The sequence below is a fragment of the Puma concolor genome, chromosome C1, assembly GCF_028749965.1.
Source record: "Puma concolor isolate L17-30 chromosome C1, mPumCon1.1.hap2, whole genome shotgun sequence".
Lineage (NCBI taxonomy): Eukaryota > Metazoa > Chordata > Mammalia > Carnivora > Felidae > Puma > Puma concolor.
The window spans coordinates 150,041,131-150,058,781 of record NC_141674.1 but is presented as its reverse complement, the minus strand read 5'-3'; the positions used below and the strand labels follow the sequence as shown (position 1 = coordinate 150,058,781).

The following is a 17,651-nucleotide window of genomic DNA, read 5'->3' as shown; positions in this document are numbered from 1 at the left end:
GCTATTTTACCCATTATCTATTTTTAATTTTAATTTATTATTATTTTTAAATAATCTCTATACCCAACATAGGGCTTGAATTCACAACCCTGAGATCACAAGACATCTGTTCTACCAATTGAGGCAGCCAGATGCTCCCCCATTATTTTTTTTGTTATGAAGTAAATAACCTATGGGAGAGGTTAAATGATGATTAGTGAATTATTCAATAGTGAATTATTGAGTGCTTAGTACATGCAAGTGCTGAGGATAAGGCAGTGAGCAGAACAGACTCTGCACTCATGGGGCTTATATTCTATGAGCAAAAGGGATAATGGCTAATAAATTGATATTTAATATGTGAGATGACAACCAACACTGAAGAGAGATGAAGCAAATAACGGGTCATGAGTGCAAGGGTTGTGGAATTAGTATTTCTTTCAGGGTGGTCAGTGAAGCCCTGTCTAATAAGATGACAGTTTAACAAGGATCATAAGAACGTTTGGGGAGCAAGTCATGCATATATCTAAGTGAGGACTATTCCAAGGAAAGCAGTAAATGCAATGACATTAAGGGAGACTATGTTGGGCATATTTGAAGAACAATAAGGAAACCAGCATGACTGAAGTGGTGTGAGCCAATGGAGAATAATAAATGAAGTCATAGAAGTTTCACCTAAACTTACATTTGAGATTTAATTCTTTTTTTAAGGGAAGACTTAAAAAAATTATGTTCTAAGCTTAACCAAAGCCCACATTGTTGCTAAACCAGCAGTGCCCAAAGTAGTCTCAGTAGAGCATTGGTTGTATGGTGTGAGCATTGCATGAAAAACAGTTCCATGGTCAAATAAGTTTGGAAAACATAGGGTTAATGTTAAAGTTAAAAAATTCATTTTAAAAGCTGTTTCTGTGCATCTTTTAATGTGCTAATAAGTTTTGTGAATCTAAGGGGTGCTTGGGTGGCTCAGTCCTGAAGCTTCCAACTTTAGCTCAGGTCATGATCTCATGGCTTGTGGGTTTGAGTCCTACATCAGGCTCTAGCTGACAGATCAAAGCCTGGAGCCTGCTTCAGATTCTGTGTTTCCCTCTCTCTCTGCCTCTCCCCCAGTCATACTCTGTGTCTCTGTCTGTCTGTCTGTCTCTCTCTGTCTCAAAAATAAATAAACATAATTTTTTTTAATTATGTTTTTTGAATCTCCAACTCATTTGACCCTCCCTTCAAAGATCGTCTTATGGTACTAGTGGTTTTCACGCCATGGTAAATACTCTGTTGTCTAATACTACAGGTTAACTATGAGTTAACTAAAAGTTAATAAAAGCATTTCTACAAATGCTGTTTCATAATTTCTCTGTTTACCTTAAGTCAACACCTCTCCCTGCCTGTTTTTATAACGAAGACTATAGTTCTTTTTTTTTTCTTTAAATATTTCTCAAATCCATCCTTTCTTTTCTATTTACGATGCTTAAATCTTTATGTAGGTTTGCATCATGCCTTACTTAGGATGTCACTATCGCCTCCCAACTGGTGGTTCTGCCTCTAGTCTTGCTGTGTCCAAATTCATCATCCTCTCAGTGACAATTTAATTGACATCACAAATCTAACTAGATTATTCACCTACTTAAAATAATTTACTAGCTTCCCATCAAACAGAATAAAATTTAATCTAATTTGCATGGCATATGAAATCTTCCATAATCTGTCTCCTGCCTACATCCAAAATTTTGCCTAAATCTCCCATACTTAGTGCTCTCTAACTTTAAGACCATGTATACTTCCTGAAGCATGCAGTGGACATACAGTTCTTTTGCCTTTGTTCAGTGCTATTATCTCTTCCTGACACAGCCTTCTTTTGGTGAGTAGACTAATTTTTCCACTCTTAAAGGTTTAGAACAGCTGTAATTTCCCCCTAAGAACATGTACAAGTTCTTCCTAAGTCAGGTGCACTGATGTATAATTCTGACAAAGCACTTGTAAGAATAAAATAAAAATATATGTTGTATCCACTCTTTAGATCCTATACCTTGTATGTATCTTAAGTGTTTTGCTGTAATAGGATACCAAATAAATGTTGAAATTAAGTCTATTAAGTAGTTGAAAACCTTCTGATAGACAGATTTATCATTTTCTCCTTTTTCTAGTTTAAAATCTGTTTGGATTATAAAATTAAATGTAATATATAAAACTTTTGGAAGAAAACATAAGGGAAAATCTACGGGACCTAACTTGGTGAAGAGTTCTTATACATGACACAAAATCCACAAAATCCATAAAAGAAAAAAAAATCAGTGGAGATCAGTAATTTGGACTTTATAAAACTTAAAACCTTTTGCTTTCCAAAACACAAGCTACATACTAGGAGAAAATATTTGAAAACCACAAATCTGACAAACTACTTATATCTCAGATATATAAAAACTCTCAAACTCAACAGTAAAAATGCCAACAGTCCAGTTAGAAAATGGCTAAAAGAGATGAAGAAACATGTGACCAAAGAGAATGTACAGATATCAGGTGAGTACATGAAAAGACGTTCAACATCACAAGCCATCAGGGAAATGCACAAATGAGCTATCACTACTCACGCATCAGAACAGCCAAAATAAAACATAGTGACATACATCAAATGCTGGCAAGGATGTGGAGAAAAATGGAACTTTTATACATTGCTGCTGGGAATGTAAAATGGTACAACCACTCTGGGAAAGAGTTTGACAGTTTATTTAAAAAAAAAAAAAAAAAGAAACAGATAAACATACCCTTACTACATGACCAAACCACCACCACACTCCTGAGCATATATCCCAGCAAAATGTACATATTTGTTCATTGCAGCTTTATTTGTAATAGCCAAAATTGGAAACAACCAAAATGTCTTGCAATAGGTGAATGGCTAGGGGCCCCTGGGTGGCTCAGTCGGTTAAGCGTCCGACTTTGGCTCAGGTCATGATCTCACAGCTTGTGAGTTCAAGCCCCGAGTCGAGCTCTGTGCTGACGGCTCGGAGCCTGGAGCCTCTTCAGATTCTGTGTCTTTCTGTCTCTCTGTGCCCTCCCCTGCTCACACTCTGTCTCTCAAAAATAAATTAAAAAATTAAAAATAAATAAAATAAATAAGTGAATGGCTAAAGACAGTATGGTATGTCCATTTTGTGCAGTACTACTGAGCAATAAAAAGGTTCCAATTATTGATACACATAACAATTGGATAGATCTCAAGGGCATTAGGTTGAGTGAAAAAAGCCAAACTGAAAAGGTCACTATGATTCCACCTATATAAAGACGAAATTATAGAGTTCAAGAACAAATTAGTGGTTATCAGGATTTGGGATGCTGAAGGAGAGGTTTGGGTGTGACTGTAAAAGAGTGTCATGAGAGAGATCTTTGTGATGATGGGATAGTTCCATATCTTGATTGCAGTGTTGGTTACATGAATCTACACATAGGATAAAATGACAGAACTATACATATACATTGTAGTTAGTTTACTGGTTTTGATATTGTGCTATAGTTATGTAAAGTTTTGCAACTTTCTATACATATATAGTTATTTCAAAATTAAAGGTTAGAAAACTATGTTTTTTTTTCTTCTTCTACCTTTCCACCCACCTCTGAGAAAAAAAGTTTGCCTGATACTCCCATGTTCATTGCAGCATTACTTATAATACCCAAGACATGGAAATAACCTAAGTGTCCATCAATGGATGAATGGGTAATTATATACAATGGAATATTAGCAACAAAAAGAAGGCAATCCTGCTATTTTTGACAACATGGATGGACCCTGAGAGCATTGTGCTAAGTGAAGTGAGACTGAGAAAAACCAATACCATGTGATCTCACTTACATGTGGAATCTAAAACAAAACAACAACAACAACAAAAAAAAACAAAGAAAACCCCAAAACACACACAAAAGGAACAAAAATTGGGACTCATAGATACAAAGCATAGATTGTTGGTTGCCAGAGGTGGGGGATGGGCAAAATGAGTGAAGGTGGTCAAAGGTACACACTTCCATTTGTAAAATAATAAGTCCTGGTAAAAACAAACAAAAAACCTATTTCCCCTCCACACTAAACCTAAGAATTTATTCATGTTTTGTTTTTTTTTTTAACTTTTTTCCCTTTTCATTGTCCTCCAGAGACTGGTTTCATTGATCATTCATAAAACAATTCATCTTCTCTTATTAAAGATATATATCTATGTTAAAACGTGTAGCTCTAGGTCATTTAATTGCTCTATACTATTTCATTATATAAACATTCTACCATCTTTTAATTTATTCATTTTCCAGTATTTCATTATAAAAATAGTGTTGCAAATTACATTTTTGTATATGCCCCTTTATGCACATGTGTGAGTTTTCTGGGTCATATATGTAGAAGTGGAATTACTGTGATATAGACTATGTACAGCTTTGATTTTATAACATATTAATTTTTTCTAGCTGGTCATACCAGTTTACACCAGTAGTGCGTAAGAGATTTCCTGTTTTACATTCTTGCAAACTTTTGGGATTTCTTTACTTTTTCCCTTCCCACTCCCTCTATATAGAACCTGCTATGAAGTCCAACAGGTTTTACTTCTATAATATAAATTTAAAAAACATTTTTTTTAGTGTTTATTTTTGAGAGAGAGAGAGAGCATGAGCAGGGGAGGAGCAGAAACAGAGGGAGACACAGAATCCGAAGCAGGCTTCAGGCTCTGAGCTGCCAGCACAGAGCCTGACTTGGGACTCAAACTCACGAGCGGTCAAACTCATGAGCGTGAGATCATGACCTGAGCCAAAGTTGGACGCTTAACCAACAGCCACCCAGGTGACCCTATAATTTTTTTATTTCTTGCTCTACTTTGACTGCCTAATGGAAAAAAAATTGATTATTCTTGTCTTTCATACTCATCTTTGTATTTCTGATTCTACTCCCACAACCTCTTGCCTAAACTATTGCAACAGACTGAACATTTCAGTATCCCTATTGGAACTCTCTTCCTGTCCCAATCCATCCTACTTAACACTGCCAGATCAATATTTCTAATGCAGGTGGCTTACCATTGTTTGCAGCATTAAATTTAAGTACTTAATATAGTATTCAAGGTTGTCTCCAATAAGGTCATAAACTACCTTTTCAGCCATATCTCCCACTATTTTCTACATATGCCATATATACTAGCCATAGTAGATTACATTCATTCATTGATTGATTAATTCATTCAAACAGGTATTTAATGCTCTTACAGGACTATACAGTTATATTAACACTTGAGTTCTATGGGTGTTACTGTCATAAAATGAACAACTCATGATTCTTTTTTTTTAAGTTTCTTTATTTATTTTGAGAGAGAGTGTGTGTGCACTGACAAGAGAGGAACAGAAAAAGAGGGAGAGAGAGAGAGAATCCCAAGCAAGAGAGGGAGAGAGAGAGAATCCCAAGCAGGCTCTGTGCTGTCAGCACAGAACCCAACACAGAGCTTCAGTTCACAAACCGTGAGATCATGACCTGAGTGGAAATCAAGAGTTGGGCACTTAACTGACCCAGCCACCCAGGCACCTTAGATTCTGGTTAGGGAGCGTACAAGCTGCCTCAAGCTGTTCTTCAAATATACCCAGACCTTTTCAGCTTCTGCTTCTCAGCATATGTCTTCTCTCCACTGAAGATGCCATTTTTTCAGGGCACCTAGGTGGCTCAGTCGGTTGAGTGACCGACTTTGGCTCAGGTCATGATCTCACAGTTCGTGAGTTCCAGCCCTGCGTCGGGCTCTGTGCTGACAGCTCAGAGCCTGGAGCCTGCTTCAGATTCTATGTCTCCCTCTCTCTCTGCCCCTTCCCCGCTCATGCTGTGTCTCTCTCTGTCTCTCAAAAATGAATAAACGTTAAAAAAAATTTTTTTAAATGATGCCATTTTTTCTAGTTCCTCCAACACAGCCACCTTTGCCTTTCAAAATCCTACACACTTTTCAAAGTCTGCTTCAGATGTCACCTTTCATGAAGCCTTTTCTGAGGTCCTCAGTTAATTATGTTTCCATAGTTATATTGCTTTTATGGCACTTGTTATATCCCATATATTTGTCTTAACCCTTCCAAGGTGATGAGTAGAATATTTGGTCCATTCATCTATGTTGCCCTTGTAGCACTTCACATAATGTCTCGTATAATGGTAGGCATACTATTAACTAAAATAATTAAATTAAAGATCTCATATTAGTGAAATCTAGCTGCGCCAATTAGAACAATTTGGGGAAAGATCAATTTGAGTAACAAAAAAATGCTTTATTATGTAATTCAATCTAGTGTTCTTAGTTTAAAACACCAAAGAATAAAGTAAACAGATTTCTCTATAGTATAGTGATCTTTAAGATTTTACTTTGATGAACAGCAAATTTTATTTGTGATCAGTATAACAGTTGTTTAGTTTGTTTTTAGGCTCTCAAGTAGTTTCTTTAAGTCAGAGTTTTTCAAACTGTACTCTGAAGAAACATATGAGGTAGTTCTGTTGAGATGCCTTGGCTACTGCTGGGTGCCTCCTTGGCCCCAAAGAGTAGGCCTTCGTTTATTTTTTACTCTGTGGGGCTTCCTCACAAGATTCTATTTAAGAAATAACTCTTCTGTTGAAAAATTTAAAAATAATTGCTAAGGATATGTAAATACTGCTGTTTTACCATTTATTTAATATTTTCTAAGATCTTACATAAAAGATATTATTCTTGCCCCCTTATTCTTTTATTACCACAAATGTCAAATCAGTCAATAGGAGTATGAAACTTATTTTTTTATATTAAATATAATTTATTGTCTAATTAGTTTCCATATGAGTATGAAACTTCAAGTCATTAAGCAAATGCTAGGTAATGGACTTTGAGTATGACAAGTAAATTGTTCATCCTCTGAATGTTCTGCATTTTACTGTGGATTTTTGAGGAGTTGTTAGAATATCAGAAGTCACTGGAATTGGTATACAAATTCTTAGGTAGGCTGAAGAATTTTCTAGACCATGGCTTCTTCACTTTTAAGGTACATAAGATTCTGATTCAGTAGGTTTGGATGGGGGCTTGAGAATCTTCATTTCTAAGAAGCAGCTGGAATGTTGGTCATCTGCAGACCACACTTTTAGTAGCAAGGAGCTAGATGACCTTCCAAATCCCATCACTACATTTTAGGATTTAGGCACTTTGCCCCTTTGCCTGAGTGAAAGTAGGTTTTCAGTATTGCCATAAATATTTGTTTCAACTGGCTATTTCCCTATGGTCGTCTTCATATTTTGTCATTTTAATAGAAATTTCTGGGTTTTTTAAGGAAATACTTTGTGTGTGGATTAATGATTGTTCTGTGATTATGTGTTTCTTTGCTTAAAATCATCCTTCATGGTTTTTAAAATAGTCTGGAGAACTCAGAAATTTCTGGGTTTTTTAAGGAAATACTTTGTGTGTGGATTAATGATTGTTCTGTGATTATGTGTTTCTTTGCTTAAAATCATCCTTCATGGTTTTTAAAATAGTCTGGAGAACTCTTCGACTATCAGTAGCAACTTTCAGACAGTTTAAATTATAAGGAATATTCAGTTTACTTTTACAACAGATATTGAAGGATATTGTTTGAGGTTAGATATTAAGGTACTACAAAAATAAAAACAGAGAACTTAATTTTGTTTGACTAAGGCTGTTTTAATTGGTATAAGTATTGCTATTTTTAAAAGTTGTTATTATCATGAATTAGTAGCAATTATATACCACAGCAGGTTAGTCTGTTCATTTTATTTGTAGCACACATGAATTGAAAAACCTAATTGTGTAAACAGTCAACCAATAGGACAGTCATTTAGTTAAATAGCTTATACTAAAAAAAAATTATGAGGGACATTAGTGCTTTTTTAAAAAAGATATATAATATCAAGTACGTTCATAGTCTTTTGGGCCTTTACAGAAATATGTAATAACTAAATCATAAATTAAAATAATAAATTTTTAAGAAAATTGTCAGAATTATTTACTTTTGATTAATGGAAATTGGTGATTAACTTTGTAGACCAGGACAGCAGAGCATTTTTGGGGAGAAAAATTATGATTTTAATCTAAAAGCATTAGACTAATTTGCATGTTGATAGTTATTCTATCAGCCCCACATTATTTCACTTAATAACTCTCAGTAGTAGAAATTGCTGGAGGATTTATATTATTACAAAAATGACTTTAAAATATATTCTTTTTTAAATTTCTTATTACATAAGCAAGCACTAATATTGCTCTAAAAATTGTTATGTGGAATTTTATGTCAAGTCTTGATAAAAGTTTTTTTCAGATCTGATCCAACTATTTTGTATAGAAATAAACCTCCTTTGTTTCTTCTGGTAGCATCCATTGATTTTTTTTTTTTTTTCGTAAGGTACATTAATAGTGCTGATAGAAGCAGAACAATTGGAATTTACATTAAAAATAAATGTGATGAATAAAAAGCATTACACTATGATATTATAGTCTTGATTTTGCTTTACCAAAGTTCCGAAATCTAAAGGACAAAAATACTGACAAGGTCAAGAAGAAAATGAAAGAAAGAACAAACGATGCAAAAAGAAAATGACACTGAGGTCTTGGTTTAATACATATGTATTCCAGGTTGATGGTTGATTTCATTAGCAAATCTCATTGTTATGCAATGTCTGTTCTTCTGCAGCAAAATGAATATTGTATTCTCACTGGCTCTGCGTGTATCTATTATGTGGCAATAAATGAAAAAATATATATTTGTAGCTTCCTTTGGTTTCTTCTTTCCAGTTTGCTTTTTAGGAAAAGAGAGAAAATTGGATTATATTCTTTCTTTTGTTGTTTAGTTGGTTTGAAAGCTTTTTGATTTATTTTAGACATATGTTTTCTACTTTTGTTCTTTGAGGTAAACAATTATAAGGCGGTTAATATTGTGACCATTTTAATTATCCTATAACTTTTTAAATGACTAGAATATAATCTTGATTGATTTAAGCTGCTAATTGACATGAGCTTCTTAAGCATATGCTTTCTAACATTTTTAAATGTTAGAAGTGCTTTTTATTATCGCAAGAAAAATGTTAGCAAGTGTACACATTATGCCAAATGTAAATACCGCTACCTTTTGCAATAGCGAAAATTGAACATTGAGATTAACTATATACTTAGATTGAATTTTCATAAAAGAGGAAATTCAGATATAACACATTTTAGTGGCTACACATTGAAAAAGTTCATTTAATAAGGGAGTAGGCTGCCTAACTCTTTGGGTTATGTATATGAGTTCAAATATGGACCAAACTATATTAGACACAGTTGTTATTTAATTTTGGTCATTTTTAGGTCTGACAATTTTATCAAATCTGTTTGAGTTTTGGCAGTGTTCTCAAAAGTTGTTCTTACAACTAAAATTCCTTAGACCATCTTGAAAGTAGAAAAGCCTAAGGTTTGATTTAATATGGGTTGACTGTGTACACCATTTAGAAATTACCTATATAGTAAAAAATGGCCTCTGGCTCACCTGATGCAATCTTAATAAATATCTTGGTCATGTTGGACAAACATGAGCTGTTATAAATATGTACAGCAGTTTATTAATGCGTAAGTTAATTTGTACTTAAGGTGTTTGCATCTTATGATTCACAGTGAGTAATATAGAATAAGGAATTTCCAAATTTAGTAAAGGAGATTCCTAAAATAATTCGAGAATAATATAGAGCTAAATCAAGTAGAGAAAGAAGGTTTCATGGGACCAAATAGGCTGTGAGAGAGGAGAATGCTGAAAGTGATAAGGTCTAAGCTGATAATGAGGTGGAAAAGCAATGGGAAACAGAACATAAATTTGGCATCTTGGGGAGACTGAGAAGCAACCAACTCAGCTGTAATGGAAGATGTGATTTGCTACTACTTACTTGCCACATGTGAAAATCAGATTGTAACATTGTTAAATTTTAGTGGTATTCAGTCCAGATATGTGGTATTTTGAGATACTACCATTGCCAACTTTGTTTTTCTTGTATAATAAAATGAGAGATAGGAATTCTGTTTGTATTAATTTCACTACTGTCTTCCATTCCTCCCCCAACCAAGAATATTAAAAGCAAATGCTGTAAACGCACTCAAAAATCATGCTCTAAAATGAATCTAAACTGGTGCAGACTGAATGACAACTTAGGAATCTAGAAACCCTAAGTGAGATTTCTTTACCCTAGTTGGAAATACCAAACTAAGGAGCAATAAAAGTCATCATAGATTGGGCTCTCAGGCTGTTGGATTGAGCAGGATTATGAAAAGTCACTAACAAAGAAGAGAGGAACTATTGTAAGTAAAAAAAAGAGAAGTTCCCTTTTAAGTATTTAGATTTACCTAACTACCAGTGTCTTCCCTTGTCTGATGTGGAACCACAGTTAGAGCTTGCATGCCCTGTTTTTACTTGCTCATCCAGCAAAAGAACCTGAATTTAGAAAATAAAGTATGAATTTGGAACATGAGAGTAGACTGTGAATTTAACAAGAGATCCTTGGGGATGGTTAGTGTTTGTTTAAAAAAAAAAAAAAAAAAAAAAACAGATTAGACAAATTACAGAAGCTTTCCTAGCAAGATGGCTTATTTTCTGGGTAACTTTTCATTGTGTTATGACCTCAGCTTGTGCTAAGGAAATGTTAAAAGAAACTTTCATATGAAGTTTGTTATTTAATTTCTGTAAAGATGCTGTGGGAAAAAAATTTGAATTGTCCAGTGTTACTTTATTAAAATGTATAAAAGAAATTTCTCTCAATTCGGAGTGCTAGGAAAAGCCTTGGTGCTGGTTTGTAACACATCTTACAGAGAATTAAAATTTTGTAATTTGATCTTGTTTCCCACTTTACTTCCATAGCTAGGAAGCTCAGAGCTGAACCACCCACATCTTAGAACTGTGTAAGGCAACTGTGATAGGTGTTTCTGTGTTTCAAGTTTACCTTGTGTTTCATCTTCCTTCCTCTTATTTTTCCCTTTATTCATGTTAATTTATATTTTGAAAGCATCTGTTCTACTACTCATATTTCTGTAAGTCACATTAAATTATTTTGGAATAAAATGGGATATAAATAACCAATAAAAGCTTATTTATTGCCAGCAGAAGACAAGCAAATAAAAGCAGGAACCTTTCTCCCTGGTGTCCCCTCCCCTGTCTCCTCTTTTCTTTCTGTATAAATTTCTTAAGTCGTGGATGACTAATCTCCTGTGTGGTTTCTTAGACTTGCCAGGGGGGCAGGGGAATCCTTTCTGAAGCTTTTTGCCTGTACAGGGCTACCAGGTATAGCTCATTGTGCTAAGTGTGCCTACACAAGAGTGCCTGACTTGAGAGAAACAAGTAAGGCTGAAATACATCCTAGAGGAGGAAAGGGTGCCTTTTTCTCATATGTGAGCTCAGAGGGGTCTTTTTCTAGCTCACAGAGGACCACATATATTACCCTGGTTTTTGCCCCAGCCCTTTCAGCTGAATTGTAAATTCTTAATACCAAAACTTGCTGCTTGTTGGTAAAAGCCATCTTGAATGAAACAAAATTTCAAATTTATCTTCGTTACCTTTATATTTTTATTTCATTGTCCTCTAAATTTGACTTATTATAGAAAGCTAAGATAGTCGTGGATCTTTGAAATAACTGAACTGATAATTTTCAAATTTAAACTTTACTTTTGTTTTGGTATATGAATCACAGTCAAAGCTACATATTTAATTATGAATTATATATTAAATTTTCTATAAAGGGAATAAGTAAGGGCTTTGTTTTGTTTTTCAGGTAACTGTAGAATATTTGAATTATTTCATTTGACCAAGAAATTCAGCTGGACTTAACTCCTTAGTCATAGTTTTCTGAAAATTTGCTGTCTATTTCATGTGTCATTGTAGTAAAGGTGGTGATTAGCGACTTGTGTTAATGTTTAATATTGAATACACACTCCTTTCCAATGACACATATTGTTTGTAAATGAGACCCATTCTGAGTTTCTGTACTCTCGGCACAATTTTCTATACTTGGGTGTTCTGTTATTAATTTATTTTGTTTTCTATTTCAGTACATTAGAATTTTATTTGCAAATAGAGTAAATATGATTTAAATAATATAATTTAATGCCGTGATATGATTATATTGTTGTAAAAGGGTCATTAAGAGCTTTTTGCCTTAAAATCAAAGCAGTCTATGTTCTTAGTAGTTAGGAAATAGATGCATGCATGGCCTTGGTATAAATAGAATTAAGATAAATGCAATTTTGTAGATTAAGAAAAAAATCGCCTAAATATTTTTAAAGTAGTGAATTAGTTTATCACGTTGACAGAGTATGTGTTTGTTTGTTTTATACCCTTAGGTAATTTAAACCAACCCCCGTTCACCTATACTAGAAATTTCAGGCAGGGAAAAAAACAGCAGTTTTGGGGGGAAAAAAACTAGGGACAAGAAAACTTAGTCTTCAAGCTAACAATATTTTTTTGAGATGCTCACAGATAAATATTTTCAGTTTTGTTTTCTTTTTGAAATATGAATTTTAAAGGATGCTGGGAATAGCTTCGAGTTGTGTAAACTTTTTGATTCAGATAATTGAGATAGTTTTTTTTTCAAAGACTGCCACATAAATTATAAAGTAATATTTTTGTAGGAGCTTGTCCTGATAAAAATAGGTTTATGCTTTGACTAAAATTTAATTATAACTCAGAAACTTCTTTTATCTACTTTCTTGAAGCAGTTGAAATTTAAAGACTTTTCTTTATATTTAGCAGGTGTTTGAACAGTTATTCTTAGTTGTTGGTTTTTTTTTTAATATACCTTGTTAGCATTGCCTTGTCTTTTACAATTTACTTGCCAGAAGTAATTTTCAAAACCTACTTAAACAGATTCATTTTCAAGCATTCCTTATTATAAACTGTGCCTATGCATGTCAGGAATAAACCCTCCTTAGAAAAAGGAAGAAGGAACTCTTTATTGTCTGTTTTGACGTTAATAAAATTAAGAAAAGAGCGATTACTTGAGACATCCACCTTACCTGGCTTAGTTTTGTCACGTGAGCATTCACGTTTACTGGTGATCTAAGTGCTCCACCTGCCTTTCAGTTTGTTTACCAGGAAATCAAGATGTGTAAACTGCAGGAAGTACTATTTGACCCTCTCCGACAGTATCTCATTACAATAATTGCTAATCTCTGAATAAGACAGCCATGTTTTGTGAGTAACTGAGGGAGAGAGGTTGTGTTAGGTAGATTTTAGGTGTTTCAACAAATAGAGCATTGTAAATGCTTACTTGGATTATGTTTTCATGATAGCTTTTGATTAAAAGACATGTGGTGACCTTTGGGGTCAGCAAAGCTAGGACACAATAGTAGGTATTCTTTCATTCCTTTTAACTGAAAAATACCACGGCTTGTTGTTTTGGAGTGCTGTCACTGCTCTGAATCGAAAGGATAATGGCTACTTCCTGATTAAACCCACTCTCCACAGTAAGCTGTTAATGTTATACTGTATGTCTTTTTCTCTTGTAAATGCAGTAGTATTTGGTGTTTTCTTTACTTTTTAGCATTGTCTTTTCATAGATATATGTGTTATAAATATATCCTGAAGTTTAAGTTTACAATTAGAGTTGAAACTAGTGTTTTAAGTTTGGAGAATTGTTTTTTAAATGAAGAGTATTTCTGTGTGGTCTCATATACTCATTGTAGATTTTGGCTCAAGAAATTGGTTTTTTAAAAAGACATTGAAATGATAAATTATATTCGACTGCCACTTTCTTGGCTCTCTAAGGAAAAATTTAAAAACAACTTATGTGGTAAATCAGGTTTTTTCAGGGAATATTTGGATAAATTAATTTTACTTTTGTTTACTAGATTTCATAAATCTGTTTACATTTGTCATAATTATTGTTGATAATTGTTTTAATTATTAAATTATTGTTTTTAGATTAGTTAAGAGATCCTTGTGATGTAAAAACAATATTAAGTACTCGGAATATAAGAAGGGAATAATGAGCTTCTTAGTTTTAATCCTAAAGCTGGCAGTCACTCCATCTGTGTTCTTGGGACAATCATCTAAACTGCTTACCTCAGTTTTCTTGTCTACTGCCCATATGAGTGTTTAGTAAAATGTGTATGTTTGTTTATTTCTTTGTGTCAGTACAAACTATAAAGAAAATTAGTTTTCACAAGTATTTTATAAAATGGAGAACTGACTCTGGAGACAGAGTAGGAAAACATTTAGGAGTCACAGTAGGCAGGGAAATAATAGAAAAATTATTTCTATTATAAAACAATAGAAACATTTTTATTATAAAATAAGAGAAAATAAGGTTTAAAATAAACACCATAAAATTGGTCTTTTAATTTGGACTGAATTGTTAGTTTTGCTCAGTTCTTAATATAACATTACCAAAAGATTATATTTATTGTTGGATACATGACTAAAATGAGAAGTGAAAACCTTGGAGGTGATTTAGTAAAGAGTCACAAATGTACTTAAATCTTTTTCTCAAAAGTCTCATATCTGGAAATGAGATTATTCAGAGTAGAAGGAAGAATGTGCATATATATTAAAGGCCTATAAGCATAGTTTATCTAAATAGTAAGATATTTGATTAGAAAAAAAAATTTTTAATGTTAATTTATTTTCAAGAGAGAGAGACAGAGACAGAGCATGAGCAGGGGAGGGACAGAGAGAGAGGGAGACACGGAATTAGAAGCAGGCTCCAGGCTCCGAACTGTCAGCACAGAGCCCAATGCAGGACTCGAACCCATGAACCATGAGATCATGACCTGAGCTGATGGCAGCTGCTTAACTGACTGAGCCAACCAGGCACCCCAAGTTGTTTTATTTTTAAACTCTAGTAGTAGGTATCCTGGCCATTTAAAAGAAAACATTATGAAATTATTAAACATTAAAGGCAATTATTGAATATAGTTTAGAACCTAACATCTAGAAATACTTAAAAATATTCTGGGATAATATAAATATAATTCTACTTTTGTTGAGTTAATGTATTTTCTTTTCCAAAATGCTTATCAAAATTATTTTAGGTAACTCAATAATTTTTAATATATATTATTGGTGCTTTCTAGGAGATTCTAAAGATTATATTTAGTGAATATTTTAGCTTAGTCAAATTATTGAAATAGGACTTATAATAGTTCCTCTATTTAATTTGTAATAACAAGTAGTAGATTTCAATTATTGACTGCTTAATATGTACCAATCACTGAGCTAATTCTGTTGTAGGAGATAGAAACATTTACCTTTACTCTTTTAGAGTTCTTTTTGTCTGGGCCTGAAAATTAAATGGACTCAAAATAGATCAACAGGACAAAAGCATACACATGTATTTAATAAAAGTTTTGTGTGACATGGGAGACTGCATAAGAAATGATGACCCAAAGAAATGGCAAAACCTACTTGTTTTATATGAAGTTGAACAAAGAGAGGCAATTGTGGAAAAGTGACTAACCTATGTGCAGAGGCCAAAGGGAGAGAATAATTATTTTTAACAAAGTCTGTTTGTGTAGGATTAATTTAGTCTCAACTTTTTGTCCTTGATGATAAGAGTGCTACTTTCCTTCTGGTATAGGGAGGACATCTTTCATATAAGAATTTCAGTTTTTGCTTTTAAGAAAAAGAAGGAAGGTCATCTGCTTTCCTTATATTTACTGTTTTTCAAGTGCCTTTAACTCAAAATAGTCAATATGCTAGTGTTGCATGTTCTGAACTCCTTCACTATTACCTGTATTTTATATTCATGATAATCACTTGAGGTTTAGATACCATCATTACTCCTATTTGTACGGATAAGGAAATAGTGGTAGGGAATTTAAATAATTTCAACAGTGTTCCTTAGCCAGTAAGGGCCAGATTCAGACCAAAAACAGTAACAGAATCCAGAATCCAGAACTCAGTCTTTGGTGTCATGCCTTTAAGCATTGTGTTTATATTTTGGAGATAATAAGGTGCTTACACGTTGATTTAGATAGTTTTTTTTTTCCCATCAATTTATTAAATAATGCAGAGTACTTACTAAGTGTCAGGCACTATAAGGAAGTACTAGCAACAATAATGGAAAACAAAATAAAATTCTTTGTTTCAAGAAACAGTTTAGTTGAAGCGGCAGAAAATTAACAGGCTATTACATATTACAGTACAATGTGATAACATATAATACAAGTCAGTGCAGGATGCAGGCAACACAAGAAGTATCTAATGTATTCTTTTTTTTTCTTAATATTTGTTTATTTTTGAGAGAGAGAGAGTGTGCGAGAGTGGGGGGAGGGGCAGAGAACAAGGGATACAGAGGATCTTGCTACAGGTCTCAAACTGACAAACTGTGAGATCATGACCTGAGCTGAAGTTGGATGCTTAACTGACTGAGCCATCCAGGCATCCCTCTAATGTATTCCTTTATTCACATATTTAATTTGCATTTGGTGTGCTGTTCTAGGTACATGGGATATATCAGTAAATAAAACTTTCAAAGCTCTCTGTTCTTGTGGAACATATAGTGGGGTAGATAGAAACAATAAGCATGATAAATAAAGTGTATAGCATGTTTAAAAGTGACAAGTGTTATGGAAGATAGAAAAAGTAGAGCAGAATAAGGCTTTGGTGGTGATGGGTAGCAGAGGCTGAAGAGGGATTTACAGAGAAGGTGATATTTAACCAAAAACCAAGGAATTGGTTAGCTATGTGGAAATCTTTAGGAAGAGCCTCCCAGGTAGAGGGCTTGAGGCAGGAATATATGTCAATTGTTCAGAGTAATGAACAGAAACCATTGTGATTAGAGCAGAGTGAGGGGGGAAGGAGAGTAGGTAATGGGTAGAAGGGTCATTTCATATAGGACTTTACAGACCACTACAACGACTTTGAGGAGCCATTGCAGGGCTATCAGTAAATCTGTCTTATATTTTTAAAGGATCACTCCAGTTGCTGTTTTGAGACTAGTGGCATTGACCACTAGTTAGAAGGCTAATAGAATAATCTGACTGAAGTTGGTAGCAAATTCTGGATGTTTTTAAGGTACAAGCAAAAAGGTCTTTCAGTGGATTGGGTGTGGGATATGAGAAAAAGAAGACAAATGACTCTAAGGTTTTTGGCTGAGCAACTTAGAAGGATGGTGTTGCCATTGGCTGTGAGATGGGGAAGGTATTCAGATGGAACAAGTCTGGGATAGAGATGGGCATTCAGGACTTCGGTTTGGGATGTGATAGATTTTTAAGTGTCTGGAAGATATGCAAGTAGAGATTGTGGGAAGGCTTTCCAGAAGAGATACTATCTAAACTGAGGCTAAAGAATGAATTGGACTTACCTGGTCAAAGAGGTGCCTTATGATGAGATTTGAGAGCATTCTTCATACACTAAATGAATCTTGGCATTTTCTACTTTATGTATTTACAAACTCCAGAGTAACATCTAAAAAGTTATAATGTTTGGGACGCCTGGGTGCCTCAGTCAGTTAAGTGTCTGACTTTGGTTAAGTGTCTGACTTTGGCTCAGGTCACTATCTCCCAGTTCAGGAGTTCGAGCCCTGCATTGGGCTCTATGCTGTCAGCTCAGAGCCTGGAACCTGCTTTGGATTCTGTATCTCCCTTTCTCTCTGCCCCTCCCCCACTATCGCGCGCATGCTCTCTCTCTCTCTCTCCCAAAAATAAATAAACATTAAAAAAATTTAAAAAGTTATAATATTTTGGAAAGCA

At 34.1% G+C, this 17,651-nt stretch overlaps 1 protein-coding gene across 21 annotated transcripts in view; it reads left to right on the top strand.

The window, feature by feature from the left end:
* The window catches only part of BAZ2B (bromodomain adjacent to zinc finger domain 2B), a 330,135-nt gene that overhangs the window by 119,425 nt on the left and 193,059 nt on the right, over positions 1-17,651 (top strand). For 14 of the 21 annotated variants that reach the window (XM_086718704.1, XM_086718703.1, XM_086718702.1 and 11 more), the window contains exon 1: positions 7,396-13,445. The exons of 3 other annotated variants lie outside the window; for them this stretch is intronic. In XM_086718704.1, the coding sequence (XP_086574830.1) occupies positions 13,436-13,445 (10 nt within the window). In that variant the 5' untranslated portion in view covers positions 7,396-13,435. Of the gene's footprint in view, positions 1-7,394; positions 13,446-17,651 lie in introns of those variants that run through there. 4 more of the 21 variants (XM_086718690.1, XM_086718696.1, XM_086718693.1 and 1 more) reach the window with 4 other exon arrangements.